At 35.2% G+C, this 17,543-nt stretch overlaps 2 protein-coding genes and 1 long non-coding RNA gene across 3 annotated transcripts; 2 read left to right on the forward strand and 1 right to left on the reverse strand.

Moving 5' to 3' along the window:
* Positions 1–655: 655 nt before the first annotated feature.
* On the forward strand, positions 656–4,641 carry LOC136065304 (uncharacterized). The gene is made up of 3 exons (XR_010626921.1): positions 656–2,595; positions 2,857–3,095; positions 4,299–4,641. It is a non-coding gene; the product is annotated as an uncharacterized LOC136065304 (long non-coding RNA).
* Positions 4,642–9,873: 5,232 nt separating this feature from the next.
* LOC136065302 (uncharacterized) lies at positions 9,874–10,919 on the forward strand. The gene is made up of 3 exons (XM_065768323.1): positions 9,874–10,151; positions 10,241–10,517; positions 10,671–10,919. The coding sequence occupies exons 1-3, from the start codon at positions 9,874–9,876 to the stop codon at positions 10,917–10,919; spliced, it is 804 nt and encodes a 267-aa protein (XP_065624395.1).
* A 138-nt stretch (positions 10,920–11,057) lies between these two features.
* On the reverse strand, positions 11,058–12,520 carry LOC136065303 (uncharacterized). The gene is made up of 3 exons (XM_065768324.1): positions 11,704–12,520; positions 11,457–11,627; positions 11,058–11,380 (listed from the first exon to the last, which is right to left on the reverse strand). Exons 1-3 carry the CDS (start codon positions 12,518–12,520, stop codon positions 11,058–11,060), a joined length of 1,311 nt encoding a protein of 436 aa, XP_065624396.1.
* Positions 12,521–17,543: the final 5,023 nt, after the last annotated feature.

Below are 17,543 nucleotides of genomic sequence, written 5' to 3' on the forward strand. Positions count from 1 at the left end.
GTAAGCCAAAGTTCGGAGAAAATGTTTATTTATTTATTTATTTTTAAAAGCAAAGAAGCAATTTTAAGAGTAGAATTACTGACACAACACTATTACAACAAAATCTAAGTTGCAAATTGTTAAAGATATGTAAAAAAAAAATGATGTCATTTGTGAGTCAAGATAAAAATCAATTAAAACTTATCACTTAACTTTATTGTAAAATCATTGTGAAAATAGCACTAAGATGATCGTATTCAAGCTTATTTCAACTGGGATTAAACAAAATTTAGGGTTAGGGTGTTTAAAATTTTATTTTAGGGATAGAACAAAAAAAAAGATATTTATATATATATATATATTTTTTGGCCAAGTCAGGGGATTCATTTGAACCCCTAGGCTGGCTATAGAGCCGCCACTGAATTTAAATATTTAATTGATAACATAACTATAAATCTTTAATTTTCTTGAAATTTTGAAAACGTGAAGAATATAATAAGAAATTGTAATTTAATAATAGATTTATCAAAATTAACATAAAATATATATATATATATATAGAGGTAAGGTTTGTTGCCATTACCTACTTGTTTACTAGTTTGTAGGTAAACTTTCTTCACATTTGAATCTCACTCCTCTATATAAAGTAGCATTTATTTTTAGATGCGACTATATTAAAAATGCATTTGCTTCAGTATATGTGCATGTCCACGCCTGTGTTTTTATACCTTTCACTTCTCAGTTTTCATTTCAGACTCCAGTCTCTCACTCAGAAATCTTACGCCCTTACAAAGTCAGTCAATCCCTCTCACTTTGTACGGGAAAAATGTGATCCCCAATTGTCATTATGCAGCGCCTCAATTTTTTTGACTTTCTATTCCCTTTCATATTGAGCTACTAGATAAGTTTGTCCATGTGACAACACGAGAGTTAAGAGAGCAGAGTGCCTGATGAGTTACATGAAATTTCTCTGTTATTCCCTTCTCTCGATCAGTCAGTCAATCTCTGTCCCTCTGTATGGAAACATTTGTGATCACCAATTCTCATTATGCAGCGCCCTCAAAAGCTGTTAAGAAATGTCGTTTTTCATTGACTCTTTAGTCTCTATTCCTTTTCAGTCTTCGCTGGCACCAATTTTCCAAAAGCTGAAGACTTCTATGGCAGGAATTTACAAGCTCATTGATTGAGCTTTCGACACAACTGACTACTGGAATACATTTATTTATTTATTTTTAAGTTTTATAAGTAATAAAGCTCCTAGTCTTTTTCCGTCAATCTCTGCCTAGAAGGTTTTTATTTTTTATTTTTGGTCTCAATTTTCTTTTCCTATTGAATGGCAGTTCTATATTTCTATTAAAAGAATAAGGAAATTAGATAATTTTTTTTTAAAAATCTCAATTCTTTGAGCCTCACTCGAGACCTGGGAGGAAAATTGCTAGAATTATTTTAAAAATTTTATAAATTAATGTCTAAAATATGATTTGTACTATTTAGCATGCATTGGAATAGGTTTGAAAATTTAAAATTATTTTATTATTCAGTTTATTTTTACTATTATTTGTGGGTCTCATTGTACTTTTTGGTATTATTCATGAGTTTCACTGTACTATTTCAACTAAGTTTTACCTTTATGTACAGTACTTTCAGTAATAATTTTTCAGTTTCAGCAAAATAATCGGTATCCAAACACACCCTTAAACTACATAATTAATTAATATTTAAAATATTTTTTGATGATTTTGTGATAGTAAGTTTTATGTAATAAAATTTGTAATATTTCCATTATGATTCATTAATTTATTATTTTAAATTTATTTTTTGCCACGTTACTTTGTAGTGTCATACCAGTTTGTGAAAGTTATATATTAAATTTTGTATTATTTTTGCTATTATTTATGGGCCTCATTGCACTTTTTGGTATTATTCATGGGTCTTACCGTATTATTTTAGCTACATTTTAACTTTATATACTTTACTTTTAGCAAAAAAAATTTTAATTTCAACTAAATAAGCCGTTTCCAAACAAACACTAATACACACACTTTTGTGCACATAAAAATTAACTGTGTTTTAATTATTACTATTTGTGTGTGTGCAAAGGCCAAAGAGTGTGTATTAGAGTATCCACATCAGTGGATGCAAATTTTCCTTCTATTTTGCACAAAAAACCTACTTTTTCTATTTTACACATTCAATTTTACAAAATACTTACATCAGTCTATCTATTCTACACATTTATTCAATAAAAATATTCATTCTTTTACTATTTTTTTATTATTTTCTTCACTTCCTCTCTTTCCCTCTCAGACCCAACCACCATCATCATCACTACCCCGATTGGCGAACCATTTAAGATCAAACCAACCCAAGATCAGAAAACCATTCGAGATCAAACTAACCCAAGATCAGAAAACCATTTAACCTGAAACCCACTCAATTCGAAAGCCAAATCATCACCCACCAAACTCGAAACCCGCTGATCAAACAACGAGAAATCAGTGAGTTAATTAGCAACGATTTGATCAGGCTTCGTGCGGCAGTGGTTTGATGTTGATCATGCGAGTTAATCGGCAGCAGTAGTTTGATGTTGATCAAATGACAAAAACGGGGAGTGAGGTGAGAGTGATCCAAATCTTCGTGTGGTTTAATGTTGATCAAATGAGAAAAACGGAGAGTGAGGTGAGAGTGAGAGTAGCAGAGACAAAGAGAGAGAAAAAAAAAATACTAAAATATTAAATGCAATTGTTACAGTAACCATGCATATATATATATATAGTTACTGTAGCAATTATGTATTTATGCATATTTTTACACCTACTTATGTGAGTGTATTTTTATCAAAATGTATAAAATCTAATTTTTTTTTACATTTTGTAGGACTTTGCACCACTGATGCGAATGGATGTAGATGCTCTTAGTGAGTATGCCAATATGTATCAAACGCCAATCGGTTATTACAAAGATTCTGACACTATGCTTTAGGACAAGAAGATAGCAATAATTTGTATGATGTTGGGTATATGACGTTGGGATGGTGAGGTGGGCATGTTCTGTTTGGCTGAGCTGTACGTTCACATCAATGACTACGAGATTGAGCACGATGCACAAGTAATAAGGTCTGATCTTTTTTATTCTTTTGCTCTCGCCCACACATTTGAAGTTTCTCTGTTATTTCCATCAAACTTCCCAGTTTTCACACCCTCCATCACCTTCTCACTGAAAATTTGTCGGTTCATATGATAATAAACTGTTATTTATAGTTTCTTGATGATATTAATAGGCTTATCGTGGTAAAAATTCATGGAATTTTGAAGAGGTGAAATATTTTATTCAAAATTTCAGATTACATAGAAAAAAATAAATTAAAAAAAGTTTCAAATTATCCAAGCTTTCAATTTTTATTTTTTTTTTGGTGAAAATACTTTCAAAGAATGATTTTTTTTTTATTTTATTAAAAAAATATGAAACCTATTATTTCTTTCTAAAAAACCAATGGGACTTTTAATTTTTGATTTTCAATTTCAGATATCAAGAGACAAAGAAGTTGCATAATTTTTTGCGTTACTAAACTTCTCCTTTTTACTCTCTTGCTCTCGCCACACATTTGATCTGAATTGTGATTAACTACATGAAATTTTTCTGTTATTTTCCTTAAACTTCCCCAATTTTCAAAGAAGGCCTTGCCCATTAATATGTAATAAGTAATTAATTTTGTAATATTTTTTTACCTTTAATTTATTTATCAAGTTAAATTTATTAGAGATTATAGAAATATTACAAATTTGATTACAAACAGATAATGATAACTGCATAAAAATAAAAATGTTATATAAACATAACAAAATAAAATAGTCACATCTATCTACATTGATAACATATAATAACAAATGATAATGAATTATCTTGTAATAGTTTTAAAATAAAATATGAAAACTAGTAGAATGAAGTTGTAAAACGTATTTGCATTTTTTTGTGTTGACAACTCAAAATATTCAATTTATAATTTTATTAAATTTTTTTAATTAAAATTTCTGAATGATCATCTTAAAAAAATTCTTAAAGCCATCACTAAATAGTATGGATGGTGTTAATAATGTGTAAAGATAGATAAATAGCTAAAATATCAAGAAATTTTAATATTTTAATAAAACAGACAATATAATAAATAATGGTTATGTAAAATTTAAAAAAAAAGTTCTTATCTAAAATAAAAATAAATTTTTAGACAAATTAATACAAATGTTCTTAGCGATAAATTCATATTTATTCATTTTTAAAGAAAATAATAAAATCTTGTAAATACATTATTATACATGCAGGTAACTCCGCATGAGAAGACAAAAAGAAAGGATTTCATTCACCCCACAATTGATGAATTGAATGAAGCTAGGAAGTATAGGTGCATGGTATGGAGTCGACTTTATGGTTATTTCAAAGATTCTCTGACACTATGCTATAGAATGCAATCAACGAAGATAGCAATAATTTGTACAACGACATTTCTTGTTTGGCTGAGCTGCTTTTTTAATCAGTCATCAATGTGATTGAGCGTGATGGGTCTGATATTTTTGACTCTTGCTCTCATTGCCCGCATATTTCTCTCCCTGTCTGAAAAAAAAAAAGACCCGCTTAAAACCAATTTTCAAAAAGCAAAACACTTTTGTGACAGGAAATGACATAGCTCATTCATTGAGCTCTTGAGTCTTTGACAAAACCGTGTGCTGGAATTCAAAGTTTTGGTTTTTTCATAAGAAATCTTTTACTGTTTAGTGACCAAATTGTTTGGTTTTGCGCGTTAACGTCTACATTTATGTCAATCTCAGCCGGGAAAATAACACGAGTTGTGATTAGATATCATTTATTTTATTAAAATTAAAAAATTATTGTTAAAAGTATATAAAAATAAAAATTAGTTAAAATAATATAATAGGACTCATAAATAGTGCTAAAAAACCAATAGATTCATGAAGAATAGTAGCAGAAATAAGCTGAAAAGTGAAATAATTTTCATTTTTCATTCTAACTCAAATGCACACTAAGGTTGGGTTTGGATTGCAATGAAAAGAAAAAAAATGCGCGTCTGCATTTTTTCTGTGGATCCCGTGCACTGTTCACGGAATCTGCAAGTACAGATTTCAGCAAATTTTTTTTTAAAATTAGGTCCTACGACACTGTTCACACGTTTAAAAATTATTTTGCTACACTGTTTTCAGTTTTTAATAATAAACGGTATCCAAATAGACTCTAAGATAATTGTATACCAGTTTATTTCTAGTGGGATTAAACAAAACTTAGGGTTAGGGTGTTCAAAATTTTATTTCAGAGATATGAACAAAAAAAAAAATTATATATATTTTTGTTTTTTGGCTAGGTCAGGGGGTTCAACCTCTTGAGTTGACTGTAAAGCTGTCCCTGAATTTAAATATTTGATTGATAATATAACTATTAATCTTTAATTTTCATGAAATTTTGAAAGTATAAAAAATATAATAAGAAATTATAATTTAATGGCAGATTTGTTAAAATTAACAACAAAGAAAAAAAAATATATAGTTAAAGTTTGTTGCCATTACCTACCAGTATACTAGTTTGTAGGTAAACTTTCTTCACATTTGAATCTCACTCCACCATATAAAGTAACATTTATTTTTAGATGCTACTATAGTAAAAACGCATTTGCTTCAGTATATATGCATGTTCGCGCGTGTGTTTTTATGCCTTTCACTTCTTAGTTTTCACCAATTTTCATTATGCAGCGCCCTTTAAAGCTGTTAATAAATGTCATTTTTCATTGACTCTCTAGTCTCTAATCACTATTCCGTTTTGGTGTTGGTTATATTAGTAACATTGTTGTATTTTTTAAAAATATGTGCGAATAAAAAAGTGTATAAAAATACGTATAATATTATATAACAACTGAAAAGTGTTGTTTGGAATCGCATACCGAACGGCCCCCAATTTTCCAAAAGCTAAAGACTTTTATGGCAGGAATTTACAAGCTCATTAATTGAGCTTTTGACACAATTGAGTACTGGAATTCAATTTTTTTTTTTTTTTATAAATTTTTGTAAGTAATAAAGCTCTTACTCTTTTTTCGTCAATCTCTGCCTAGAAGGTTTTTATTTTTATTTTTCTCAATTTTCTTTTCCTATGGAATGGCAGTTCTATTAAAAGAATAAGGAAATTAGATAATGTTTTTTTTTTTAATCTCAATTCTTTGAGCCTCACTTGAGACCTGGGAGGAAAATTGCTAGAATTATTTTAATAAGTTTGTAAATTAATGTCTAAAATATGATTTGTGCTATTTAAACTACATAATAAATTAATATTTAAAATATATTTTGGTGATTTAATGATAATAAGTTTTATGTAATAAAATTTGTAATGTTTCCATTATGATTCATTTATTTATTATTTTAAATTTATTTTTTGCCACAAATTTTTTTTTTTTTGAGGAAGTATTTTTTGCCACATTAGTTTGTAGTGTCATACCAGTTTGTAAAAGTTATCTAATAAATTTTGTAATATTTTTAGCACATTTTTAGTTATATTACCATATGTTTATGATTATAATTTTTCTTTTAACTAAAAGAGCTATAATAAAATCTACGCAGCCAAGCAAAGCTGGTATATGTAACGGGGTTTCATTCATATAGCTAAATTAAATTTTATTAAGCATGTGTAGGTCTTTACTTTGTAGTTAAACATACTTATAACCCTCTCTCTCTCTCTCTCTCTCTCTCTCTCTCTCTCTCTCTCTCTCTCTCTCTCTCTCTCCCTGTCTCTCTCTCTCTCTCTCTCTCTCTCTCTCTCTCCACACACACACACACACACACATACTAGTGTGTAGCCCTGTGCATATGCACGGGTATAATAAAAAACAATAAAAATTATAGAATTCAAATTACAACTTTTTTTAGAAGAGATTCAAATTATACATAGTATTAGTTTACATTTTCTTTAAACCATACATTTTAAAAATATATTATAGTTTCTCATTATAGTGTGTGTGTGTGTGTGTGTAATTTAATTGAATTTAGACTATTCGATTTTTGCACCAAATAATTCACTTGTTACAAAAATTAAAAAATTAAATGGACATGTGGCGGAAAATTAGACTTCAATTGAAATCCAATTTAAAATATAATTGAATTTGGATTTTTCAATTTTTACACTCAATAATTCACTTGGCACAAAATTAAAAATTAGATGGGACACGTGGTGCAAAATTGAGAATTCAATTAAAATCTAATTGGATTTTCTCTGAACTTTGGCTATTAATATATATATATATATATAGAGAGAGAGAGAGAGAGAGAGAGAGACACACACACACACACACACACAGATATGCTTGTGTGTGTGTGTGCGGTCTTTCTTCCACCAACCTTATTTCCATTTCTCTTTTCAATAATTTGAGTAAAGTTTGTAGAGATTCAAAGTTAGTAAGCACTAGCATTGGATGTGCTAATTTAATTTTGAGCCACTAGTAGAAATGCACTATAGCTCAATGCTACTTTTTTTTTTTATTCTTTTATTTCTTATTCTCTCTCCTCTAGCTAATGTCTCTCTCTTTAGTACTTGAGGTTTTTTTTTTTTTTTCTCCTTCTTATAAAGAAAATGTTGATTTTATTTTAAGTTATTTTAATTTGTGATGTATAAGTAAGAGATGAGATATGAAGTGTATTTTTTAATGCTATGTTAAAATGGATAAGATAATTTTTAGGTACGTTAAAATAACACTTAAAAAAAAAAAACAAAAACAAAAACAAAACAAAACGTAACACCGGTGCCCTTAGAGAAGAGATTTGTTGGGTTGAGTTTCTCCTCTTTTGCTTTTTGTAATGATTCAAAGTAATGAATCAATATTTATTTATTTTAAAAAAAATATTCAAAACAAGTAAATACATAATGGAAATTTTTTTTATACATATATTAATACACACACTTTTGCGCACATACAAATTTATTGTGTTTTAATTACTATTTATGTGTGCGCAAATGCCAAAGAGTGTATTAGTAATTTAGTAAGGAGTTACGTTGGTATCATAATTTGTTGCAGAACTTGTACTACAATTTGTTCATATTGCCCTACTATTACCCTTTCACTACTTTTAATTTTTTAATTTTTTTTGAAAGAGAACTGAGATATCATTAACTCAATAGAAGAAATACACAGAGCTTAAATAACACTCCCATCAGTCAGAGCTTGACCGAAGCAGGGAAACTAAAAACAAAGGAAAATCATCCTTCCATACATGACTAACAAAGGAAAATCTTTCACTGCTTATAATTTGTCACACGAATGAATTGTAACACAAATTATGACACCGGCATAACTCATTAGTGGGTATGCCAGTCTGTAACAAACGCCAATGGGATTATTTGAAAGATTCTGACACTATGCTGTAGAACAAGAAGATAGCAATAATTTTTTTTGTATGACGTTGGGTATATGACGTTGGGATGGTGAGGTGGGCATTTTCTATTTGGCTGAGCTGTACATTCACGTCAATGACTATGAGATTGAGCGTGATGCACAAGTAATAAGGTCTGATCTTTTTTACTCTTTTGCTCTCGCCCACACAATTGAAGTTTCTCTATTATTTCCGTCAAACTTCCCAATTTTCACACTCGCGGTTGTCTTCTCACTGAAAATGTGTCGGGTCATATGATAATAAATTGTTATTTATAGTTTCTTGATGATATAAAGAGTTAATCGTAGTAAAAACTCATGAAATTTTGAAGAGGTGAAATGTTTTAGTCATAATTTCATAATATATAAGAAAAAATAAATTAATAATTGTATCAAATTATTCAAGCTTTTAAAATTTGGGGCCATTTGTTAATGATGTTTAAGTAATGATGGTGCCAGAAAACATCAAGTCCAAACACTCGTCCGTATGGTCGTCCACCTCAATGCTCAGCTGTGCTTAATACCCTCGTCCCTCCGTTACCACCAATGCCCGTTTAAGCTCGTCCAGTGTAGGACGAGCGGGCTGCATATCTCGTCCTTCAGTAATGACGGACGAGATGGATAATAGAGAGCTAGACCTCGTCCATCATTAATGACGGACGAGGTCAATTCACAGACGGACTAAGCACCCTTTCAGCCAAAAGCTGCATCGCTTAAGTCTCAACACAGTTTCTGAAGAGGTAACCCTTGTGGCAGTTATGGAAGTTATACACTGAATCCTCCAAACTCTACAACGATGTGGTAAAAACTGATTTCTACTGCTATATAAAGGCCTGTCTCTGCAAAGGTAAGGGATCTTCTTCTTTTCTATTCTTTCTCCGGAAAGAACTTGAGAAACATAAAAACACAGTTTTCCTATCCTCCAGTTTTCTAACTTTACCATCGGAGAATCAAAGGCCGGCCACAACCGGTCTTCTCTGCTGACTTTCTTTGTTTTCTCAGGACTCATCTTACTAGATCAAGAACATCCGAAGACATTCCAGCCCACTGACTCCTTAGAATTCCTTTAAATCTATCAGAATTTCTTGGAAGTATCAGTTGGCGCCGTCTGTGGGAAAGAGTTGTTTTTTGAGTTCTAGTCTTTCTCCAATCAAGGGTTGAAATGGTTCGGACAAGATCTAGAGCAACGAGTCCAGGCCCTCAACATAGTCGGGACGCTTCTAGTAACCCTCACCGAGACCGTCAGTCAGCACCTACCATGCAACCTCCCTCATTTCAACACGTGCAATCCATGGCTGCCGCTATGGCGGAACTAACTCGTCAGAACCAAGAGTTGGTTAGGCAACTGGAGTTAAAAACAACCTCATCAACGGAATGCTGGAGAACAGGCACAGAGTCAAGAGGAGGAAAGGAATGTTGAGACTGACAATCAATCGAGAGGTACCGTTTCACGGAGGGTACCTCACTTGGAAAAAGAAATGGATCAAATGAGAAGGGTAATGGACGAAATGAGGGAAAACATGAGGAAAACCAACCCTGTGGAAGACTTGGTCCACAGAACTGATTCCCCCTTCGTGGCGTCCGTCAATGCCCATCCCTTACCGCTCAAGTTCAAGATGCCTCCTTTAGATTCTTATGATGGGACAAGAGATCCTTTTGACCATATTGCCACCTTTAAAACTACTATGCATCTCCAAGGAGTTCCAGACGAAATAATGTGCAGAGCTTTTCCTACTACTTTGAAAGGACCACGCGGGTGTGGTTTAGCAAAATACCTCCTAATACAGTGGCGTCCTTTGAGGAGCTGAGCAAATTGTTTGTTAACAATTTCATTGGAGGGCAAAGGCACAAACGTTCTTCGTCCAGTTTGCTGACCATAGAACAAGGGGAGAATGAGAGTTTGCGGTCTTTCATCACGCGTTTCAACAGGGATGCCTTGGCTGACGAGGTGGATGACAAACTTCTCCTGGCAGCATTTTATAATGGCGTTCATTCTGATCTATTTATACATAAGTTGTATGAGCAAGCACCTCAAACTATGGCCGAGCTAGTTCATTCGGCCCAGAACTTCATGAATGCAGAGGACGCTATCATAGCCAAGAAGAGGAAGAGAGTTGAGAAAGTTGAAGCCAACACAACGCGTCAGCCAGAGCAAGGTCCTCGTCCCAAGAGGACGGACGGAAGACAAGAGAGACCGAGATAAGAAAGCGGCCCTTCAGCACGAAGTCAACAGTATACCCCTCTGAATGTGCCACTGGAGCAAGTCCTAATGCAGATTAAAGACGAACCTTCCTTAAAGTGGCCAGAGAAGATGAAGGGAGATCCCAACAAACGCAATCGAAACAAATATTGTCGATTCCATAGGGATCACGGGCACGATACAGATGAATGTTTTGATTTGAAGCAGCAAATTGAAAATCTCATCAGGCAAGGAAAGTTGAGGAACTTCCTTGGACGAGATCACAAGGATGAGAAGTTGAAAGCGAAGGTAGAGAAACATCACGACCACCGCTGGGAGAAATAAGGATCATCCTGGGAGGGAGTCCTACAGGACAGTCGTCCAAGTCAAAGAAGGCGTACTTGAAAGCAGTACAAAACGTCCAACTCTCCGGACGATTGCCAAGGGAGAAAAGTACGGGAGCAGACGAACCGACACCGAGGATCAGAGAAAATCCAGAACCCTCACGATGATGCTATCNGGTGCAGTCTTGGATGGAGGAGTCTTGGATGGAGTAGACTCCACGGGAGTAGACGAGTCAACCTCGTAAACTCTGGTAGGCTGCTGAGAGGACGGGGTGGGCTTAGTCACCTGGGACGAGCCATGCTTCACCTTTTTACCTCGCCTGCTGGGGAGGTTCTCCAGATCTAAATTTTTAGAGATAGTTTTTCTCTTCTCCCCAGCAGTAGGACGAACTTGGCGATCGATCTCAGGACGATTCCCCTCACCAACTTCTTTTCCTTTGTTGCCCCTCATAGTTGCCATTCCTGTGAAGAGACGAGGAGGATTTACTTAGAAAAATGAAAATAATAAATCTAAGGAGCACGAGAAACATTTACTTACTTTTTCTAACTGTAATTTCGTGTGCAAGGGCAACGTCAGAAGGTTGAGGACCAAAACCCCACTTTGCAAGTCGTCTGAGAGAGACTAAAGTGTGGAAATCCCTGTCCGCGTATAGACGAGCCCTGTGGACGCGGTCACGGTGCAACTTGCTTAAAGTAGGTCGTCCAACAGCTGCAATGAAATAAATCAACGTTAAATAAGTTAAGTGAAAAGCAAGTAAAAAGGAATGAGAAGCTAAGGGACTTACCCTCAGGACGAAGGTTTCCTAAGTCCCCACTGAAATGACCAAAAGAATCCCGGCCAACGTCTGAAGGATTTCCAGCCCAAAATCCAGAAACGAAGAAAAACTCCGTCTTCCACTTCCTGTCAGACGAGGCCAAGGATCTCACCAATCTACAGTCTTTACTCCTGGCAGTGAATTGGTAAAAGCCAGGAGATTGATGAATCTCGGAGGGTTTGTAGCAGTAGAGGAACTCGTCCACAGTGATAGGACGATCTCCTCCAAACACTTCTCTCCACAAAATTTGCATAGAGACAATTAACCTCCATGCATTAGGGTTGAACTGACACACCCCTAAACCTAACCTAAATAACAGTTCTCTTGTAAAAGAATTTAAAGGAAATCTAAGGCCCCCAAGAAGGTAGGCCTCGTATACACCTATTCCAAAATGAGGATTGCAGCACCACTCTCCACGGACGGGTAATCTAGGATTAAACTCGTCTGGGATTTGGTACCACTCCTTAAGGTTGTTTAACCTTTCCTCGTCCGTCTTCGAGGGAATATCTACAGCGCAGCTATATACGGTTACCTCAGTCTCGTCCAAAGGGTTAGACGGAGGGATAGAAGACGAGGTACCTACCTGGGACCCTACAGTTTTCCCTAAGTTGTTCTTGAATTTCTTCCAAAGGAACCCCAGGGACCCCTGAGACGTATTCCTCGTCGGTAGTATTTCCCTACTGCTACTACTACTAGTATTACCGGAGCTATTACTGCTTCCGTCGTAATACTCGTCTATAGCTCTTACTGTACTATCACTAGACGAGGAAATAGTGATTCCTGACATTGTCTAAAAAGGAAATTTTTAAGAAAGCCTAAAAAGACGAAGGAAGAGGGATTACCTGGATCTAGGACGTACTGAAACTATAGACGCAGGAAGTCTTAGACGAGGCTCTAGACGAGGGATGTCAAGGAGGAAAAATCTCAGAAGTAAAGAGGGTAATGGGGCATTCCACTATTTATAGATGTTGACCTGAGCATATAAAGCGACACAACCAACCAAGCCTTGACGCGTGGCCCACGTCTCGAAAAAATGAATCGACGAAACAAATCACCAATTACGTCGTGACACGTGGCGCTTCTGATTATTTGGAGTAAGATCATACGTTCAGAATGAGTTATACACCTGTGGACGACGCATGGACAAGGGGGGCAACTGATGGTGCCAGAAAACATCAAGTCCAAACACTCGTCCGTATGGTCGTCCACCTCAATGCTCAGCTGTGCTTAATACCCTCGTCCCTCCGTTACCACCAATGCCCGTTTAAGCTCGTCCAGTGTAGGACGAGCGGGCTGCATATCTCGTCCTTCAGTAATGACGGACGAGATGGATAATAGAGAGCTAGACCTCGTCCATCATTAATGACGGACGAGGTCAATTCACAGACGGACTAAGCACCCTTTCAGCCAAAAGCTGCATCGCTTAAGTCTCAACACAGTTTCTGAAGAGGTAACCCTTGTGGCAGTTATGGAAGTTATACACTGAATCCTCCAAACTCTACAACGATTGGTAAAGGTAACTGATTTCTACTGCTATATAAAGGCCTGTCTCTGCAAAGGTAAGGGGATCTTCTTCTTTTCTATTCTTTCTCCGGAAAGAACTTGAGAAACATAAAAACACAGTTTTCCTATCCTCCAGTTTTCTAACTTTACCATCGGAGAATCAAAGGCCGGCCACAACCGGTCTTCTCTGCTGACTTTCTTTGTTTTCTCAGGACTCATCTTACTAGATCAAGAACATCCGAAGACATTCCAGCCCACTGACTCCTTAGAATTCCTTTAAATCTATCAGAATTTCTTGGGAAGTATCATCTTCTTCACCTACCTTTACATGTGTTGTTTCTTTTCTATCTTCATACACATGTTTCTTTACTTGTATGCAATCTATTATTTCTATTTCACACTAAGATGCCTTGATGAGTTTTGTTTAAGTGTTTCAGAAATACAGGTTGTCAAAGTCTTCCATGCTATGAACTCTCTTCTTGCAAAGTTTTTCAAGAGTTTGTGTTAAGATAGATTTTATTGTATTCAACAAGTGAATATGAGTTAGTGATTTATGACTTCTCTCATATGTTCATTTGTTTGTTGTGGTTTTGTCACGGATTGCCAACGAGAGAGATTGTTAGGACATATGTGATTCACATGTTAGGAACATATGTCACTATTTTATATAGTTGGCTAATCCTTTGACAAACACACCTTACTTGTATTTGGGTAGATCTAGGATGTGTTTAATACTTCAAAAAACCTTGTTTTAAGTTCAAGTGTTAAAGCCATGCAAGTCTGTCCAAGAATCAACTGAGAAAGTGCTGAATTTTAAAGCTCGATAGCTTCTCGACACCTCCTCGACACCTGGCTATCTGTTGAGCTCTTCAGCTGATTCTTATCGCAATCTCGTTAGCTTCTCGATAGTTGGTTGATCGATCGAGAAAGCTTCTATCCCTCGACACCTTCTCGACACCTTTTCGATAGCTGTATCTGTTGAGATTCATTAAATCTCGACACCTTCTCGACACCTCCTTGATAGCTGCTATTTGTCGAGGTTATGGGAATTTAAATTTCTGTTTTTGAGCCAAGCTTATGTATTTGAGTAGGGCTTCTTTTCTCACAACCCTAAACCTATATAAAGCTTATTTTAGAGGCCGTCACATAAGAGACTACAAGGAGAACATATGCAAAAAGTGACTGATGCCTTATTCTCTCTGAAAGAAGTTACTGCGTCTTTGCGCCTTAGGGTTTTGTAACCAAGTGCTTCTTGATCTTCATTGTTGATGAAGTGAAGAACTTTGTAGCCAACATCTTCTTCCTTAAGTTAGTGAGTGAGTCACGTACTAGGATTCATGCAAAGGAGTTAGTCACGTATTGGGATCCGTGTAACATCAAAGGGTGGCATTCATATATTGAAGAGTTCAAAGGTTCTGAAGCGGTAGAAGGTTTCTGCTATGAGTTCATCTACGGGGATTGTATAGTCTAAGGACAAAGGTTTTGTACTAGATCTGAAACTTCTCTTTACTATAGTGGATTGCTTTTCGGAAAGGTTTCCCACCAAGTTTTTTACTGTAAAACTGGTTGGTTTCAATGGTTTCCTGGGTCATCATATCTTGTCTTATTTATTATTTTCGCTGCATGATTTTGACATGATATTGATGTTTGTTTGTTTTAACAAGTTTTATTCGTAATAAATCTAATTAACAATTTGGGTTTAAAACTTGTCAATTCTATCAACCGGGATCTAAATTTCCCAACACTTCTGATGGGTGTTTTTACTTAGGTAATAACCTTGTTTCATGGATGAGCAAGAAACAGAACTCCATCTCTCTCTCCACTGCTGAGGTTGAATACATTGTTGTTGGTAGTTATTGTACCAACTTCTTTGGATGCAAAAACTCCTTCTTGATTATGGTATTTGTCAAAAGCATCTCACAATATATTCTGACAATATCAATGCCATCAACATCCCTAAAAATCCTGTTCAACGTTCTCGAACTAAACACATTGAAATCCGACATCACTTCATTCGTGAGTTGGTTGAAGATGGTACTCTCACCTTTGAATTCATTCATACTGATGATCAAAAGGCTGATTTATTCACAAAGCCTCTAGATAGTAGACGCTTTGAATTCTTGTGCTAGAACATTGCTGTTATATCCGTGGATTGATCTCTCTCTCCCCTTTTTCATGCATATGCATCTAGTTTTTATGCTTTCTTTTTATATGCTTGGTTTTTTTTTTAAAATAAAAAATGGAAAAATTAAAAAAAAATACAAAAATAGTGTGTGTTTGTTGTAGACATCGCATTTTGTACCCCTTACGACTCAAGCCCCCATTCCCCAATAATGCTCAAACTCTAAGGCCTAAGACCAGTTTAGAGCCCAATCAGATATCAAATTGACTTGAGGAGTGTTAAAATAGAAAATATAACCTTTTAAATGAGTAAAAATCTAGTTTTGAAAATAAAATGACCAAAATGGCCCTCAACCTGCGTACGCGGCCCAAAGCATTTGTACGCAGGCACATTCCTGCGTACGCAGCTAGATTTTCATAAACAAAAGAAAGGAAAGTTTTCTACAATAATGGCAGAGGTTTGGAATGAATCCCACATCATCTGGGAGTCGTTCCAAACCCTATTTTTTCCATTATAAAAATCCTTACATGGTATATTTTCAAAAAAACACACAGAAATCCCACGAGAAAAACCTAAAATTCATTAGAAAATAGTAAATCAAAAGGAATTTTTTTCACAAACACCCTCAAATCATTTTTAATTGATTAGGACCTTTTCTGGCCCAATCCTTTGAGTTTAAAGCTTCTAATCACCATTTTATTGAATTGTAACAAATTTGACTGAGGAGAACGGTAAAAAAATCAAGCCTAGGAGTTTTTTCTTTAAGGTATTCTTTCTTTCTTCATTTATTTTCATTTTCTATCTTTCTTTTAGTTTTAATCCTACTTCTTTGCATAGTTTAGGTTTTTATATGTTTGCTTAGATTAGTTTTATATTATGTTGTGTTCTGAGCGTGCTAGATAGTTAGAATTGGGTTTTTTGTTTGTGCTCTGCTTTCTATTTTGGGTTTCCGGGTTAGGGTTCTTAAACAAGTCCCATGCACACATGTCATAAGCATGCATATGTAGGCCTCTAGCAATGTGCGCAGGTACTTGCCCATAAACCCTAATCTATATTCATGTTGTTTGCTTGGTTTGTTTCACATGCTGCCCCCCCCCCCCCCCCCGCCCCCTTTTAAAGTCTGTTCACATGCTTGTACCCCTGTCTCACATGCTTTTTTGATATCACATGCTAGATTAGGGGTTTTCTTTCATTTTGATTCAATTTCATTCATTCACATGCCCATTCATCAATGCCATAAGTGTTATGTTGCTGAGAGGTAAGTAAAGGGTAAGTCATGCATTAGAAATGTTCGTGCATTTGTGTTTTGGTTTTATTTTGATGATATGATAAAACATGCTTAGATATATGATTAAGGTTTTTGATGTGTTAATGCCTAGTTTATGATATGTGTTGTGTTTGTTGATATGCTTGCCATTTTGTTTTAGATGTATGATAGGGTTTTTACATTGTAAAGTTGTAATTTACAACTATATGTTTTGTTGGCTTTTATTCTGTGCCAAATTTGATTGTAATTTTATTCAATCTTTTGTACCCTGTATTTATTGTGGGATTTAATTGTAAGGGTTGCATGATAGAGAGAGTGTGTGTAAAGACTCAAGCAATTGACGACTGAAGAGGTTTTTGTGGGTAGCTCGCGACTTAACATCCCGCGAAGTGATCCATGTGACCTGCACATGCTGGAATGCGAAGAGTCAAGACAAGATGGAGACAACTGCATTTTATGAGTAGCTCAAGGGTAAGGCCTTCCCGCGAGACACCCGCGAAACATTCTGTTTTGCCAAACTGTCATATCTAATACATCCTTTTTGTACCCACACTATATATACCCACATTACCCACAAATGTTAAGGAGTACTTCTGAGAGAAAATCCTAGCCACAAACCTTAAGAGTTAGAGATTGATATACCCACATTTCTCTACATAATTGCTTGTGGATTTTCCTCAACTCCTACCTCTTCATTTCCATATCATTGAAAGGTTGGTAGCCCAAACACTTACCACACCCTTTTAGAGTGTCAAGTGAGGTTTTGGTATTGCTAGGAAGCATTGGAAGAAGCCAAGGATGGCAGATACAACATGGAGCTTATTGCGGGATCCGGAGAGCTAGACAAGACACGGTTCCGAGAAGCCTTGCTGGAGTAGAAGCTTGGAGGGCTTAGGTACATCGGGTAGATTAGGCTTG

The sequence above is a fragment of the Quercus suber genome, unplaced genomic scaffold, assembly GCF_002906115.3.
Source record: "Quercus suber isolate HL8 unplaced genomic scaffold, Cork oak 2.0 scaffold_921, whole genome shotgun sequence".
Lineage (NCBI taxonomy): Eukaryota > Viridiplantae > Streptophyta > Magnoliopsida > Fagales > Fagaceae > Quercus > Quercus suber.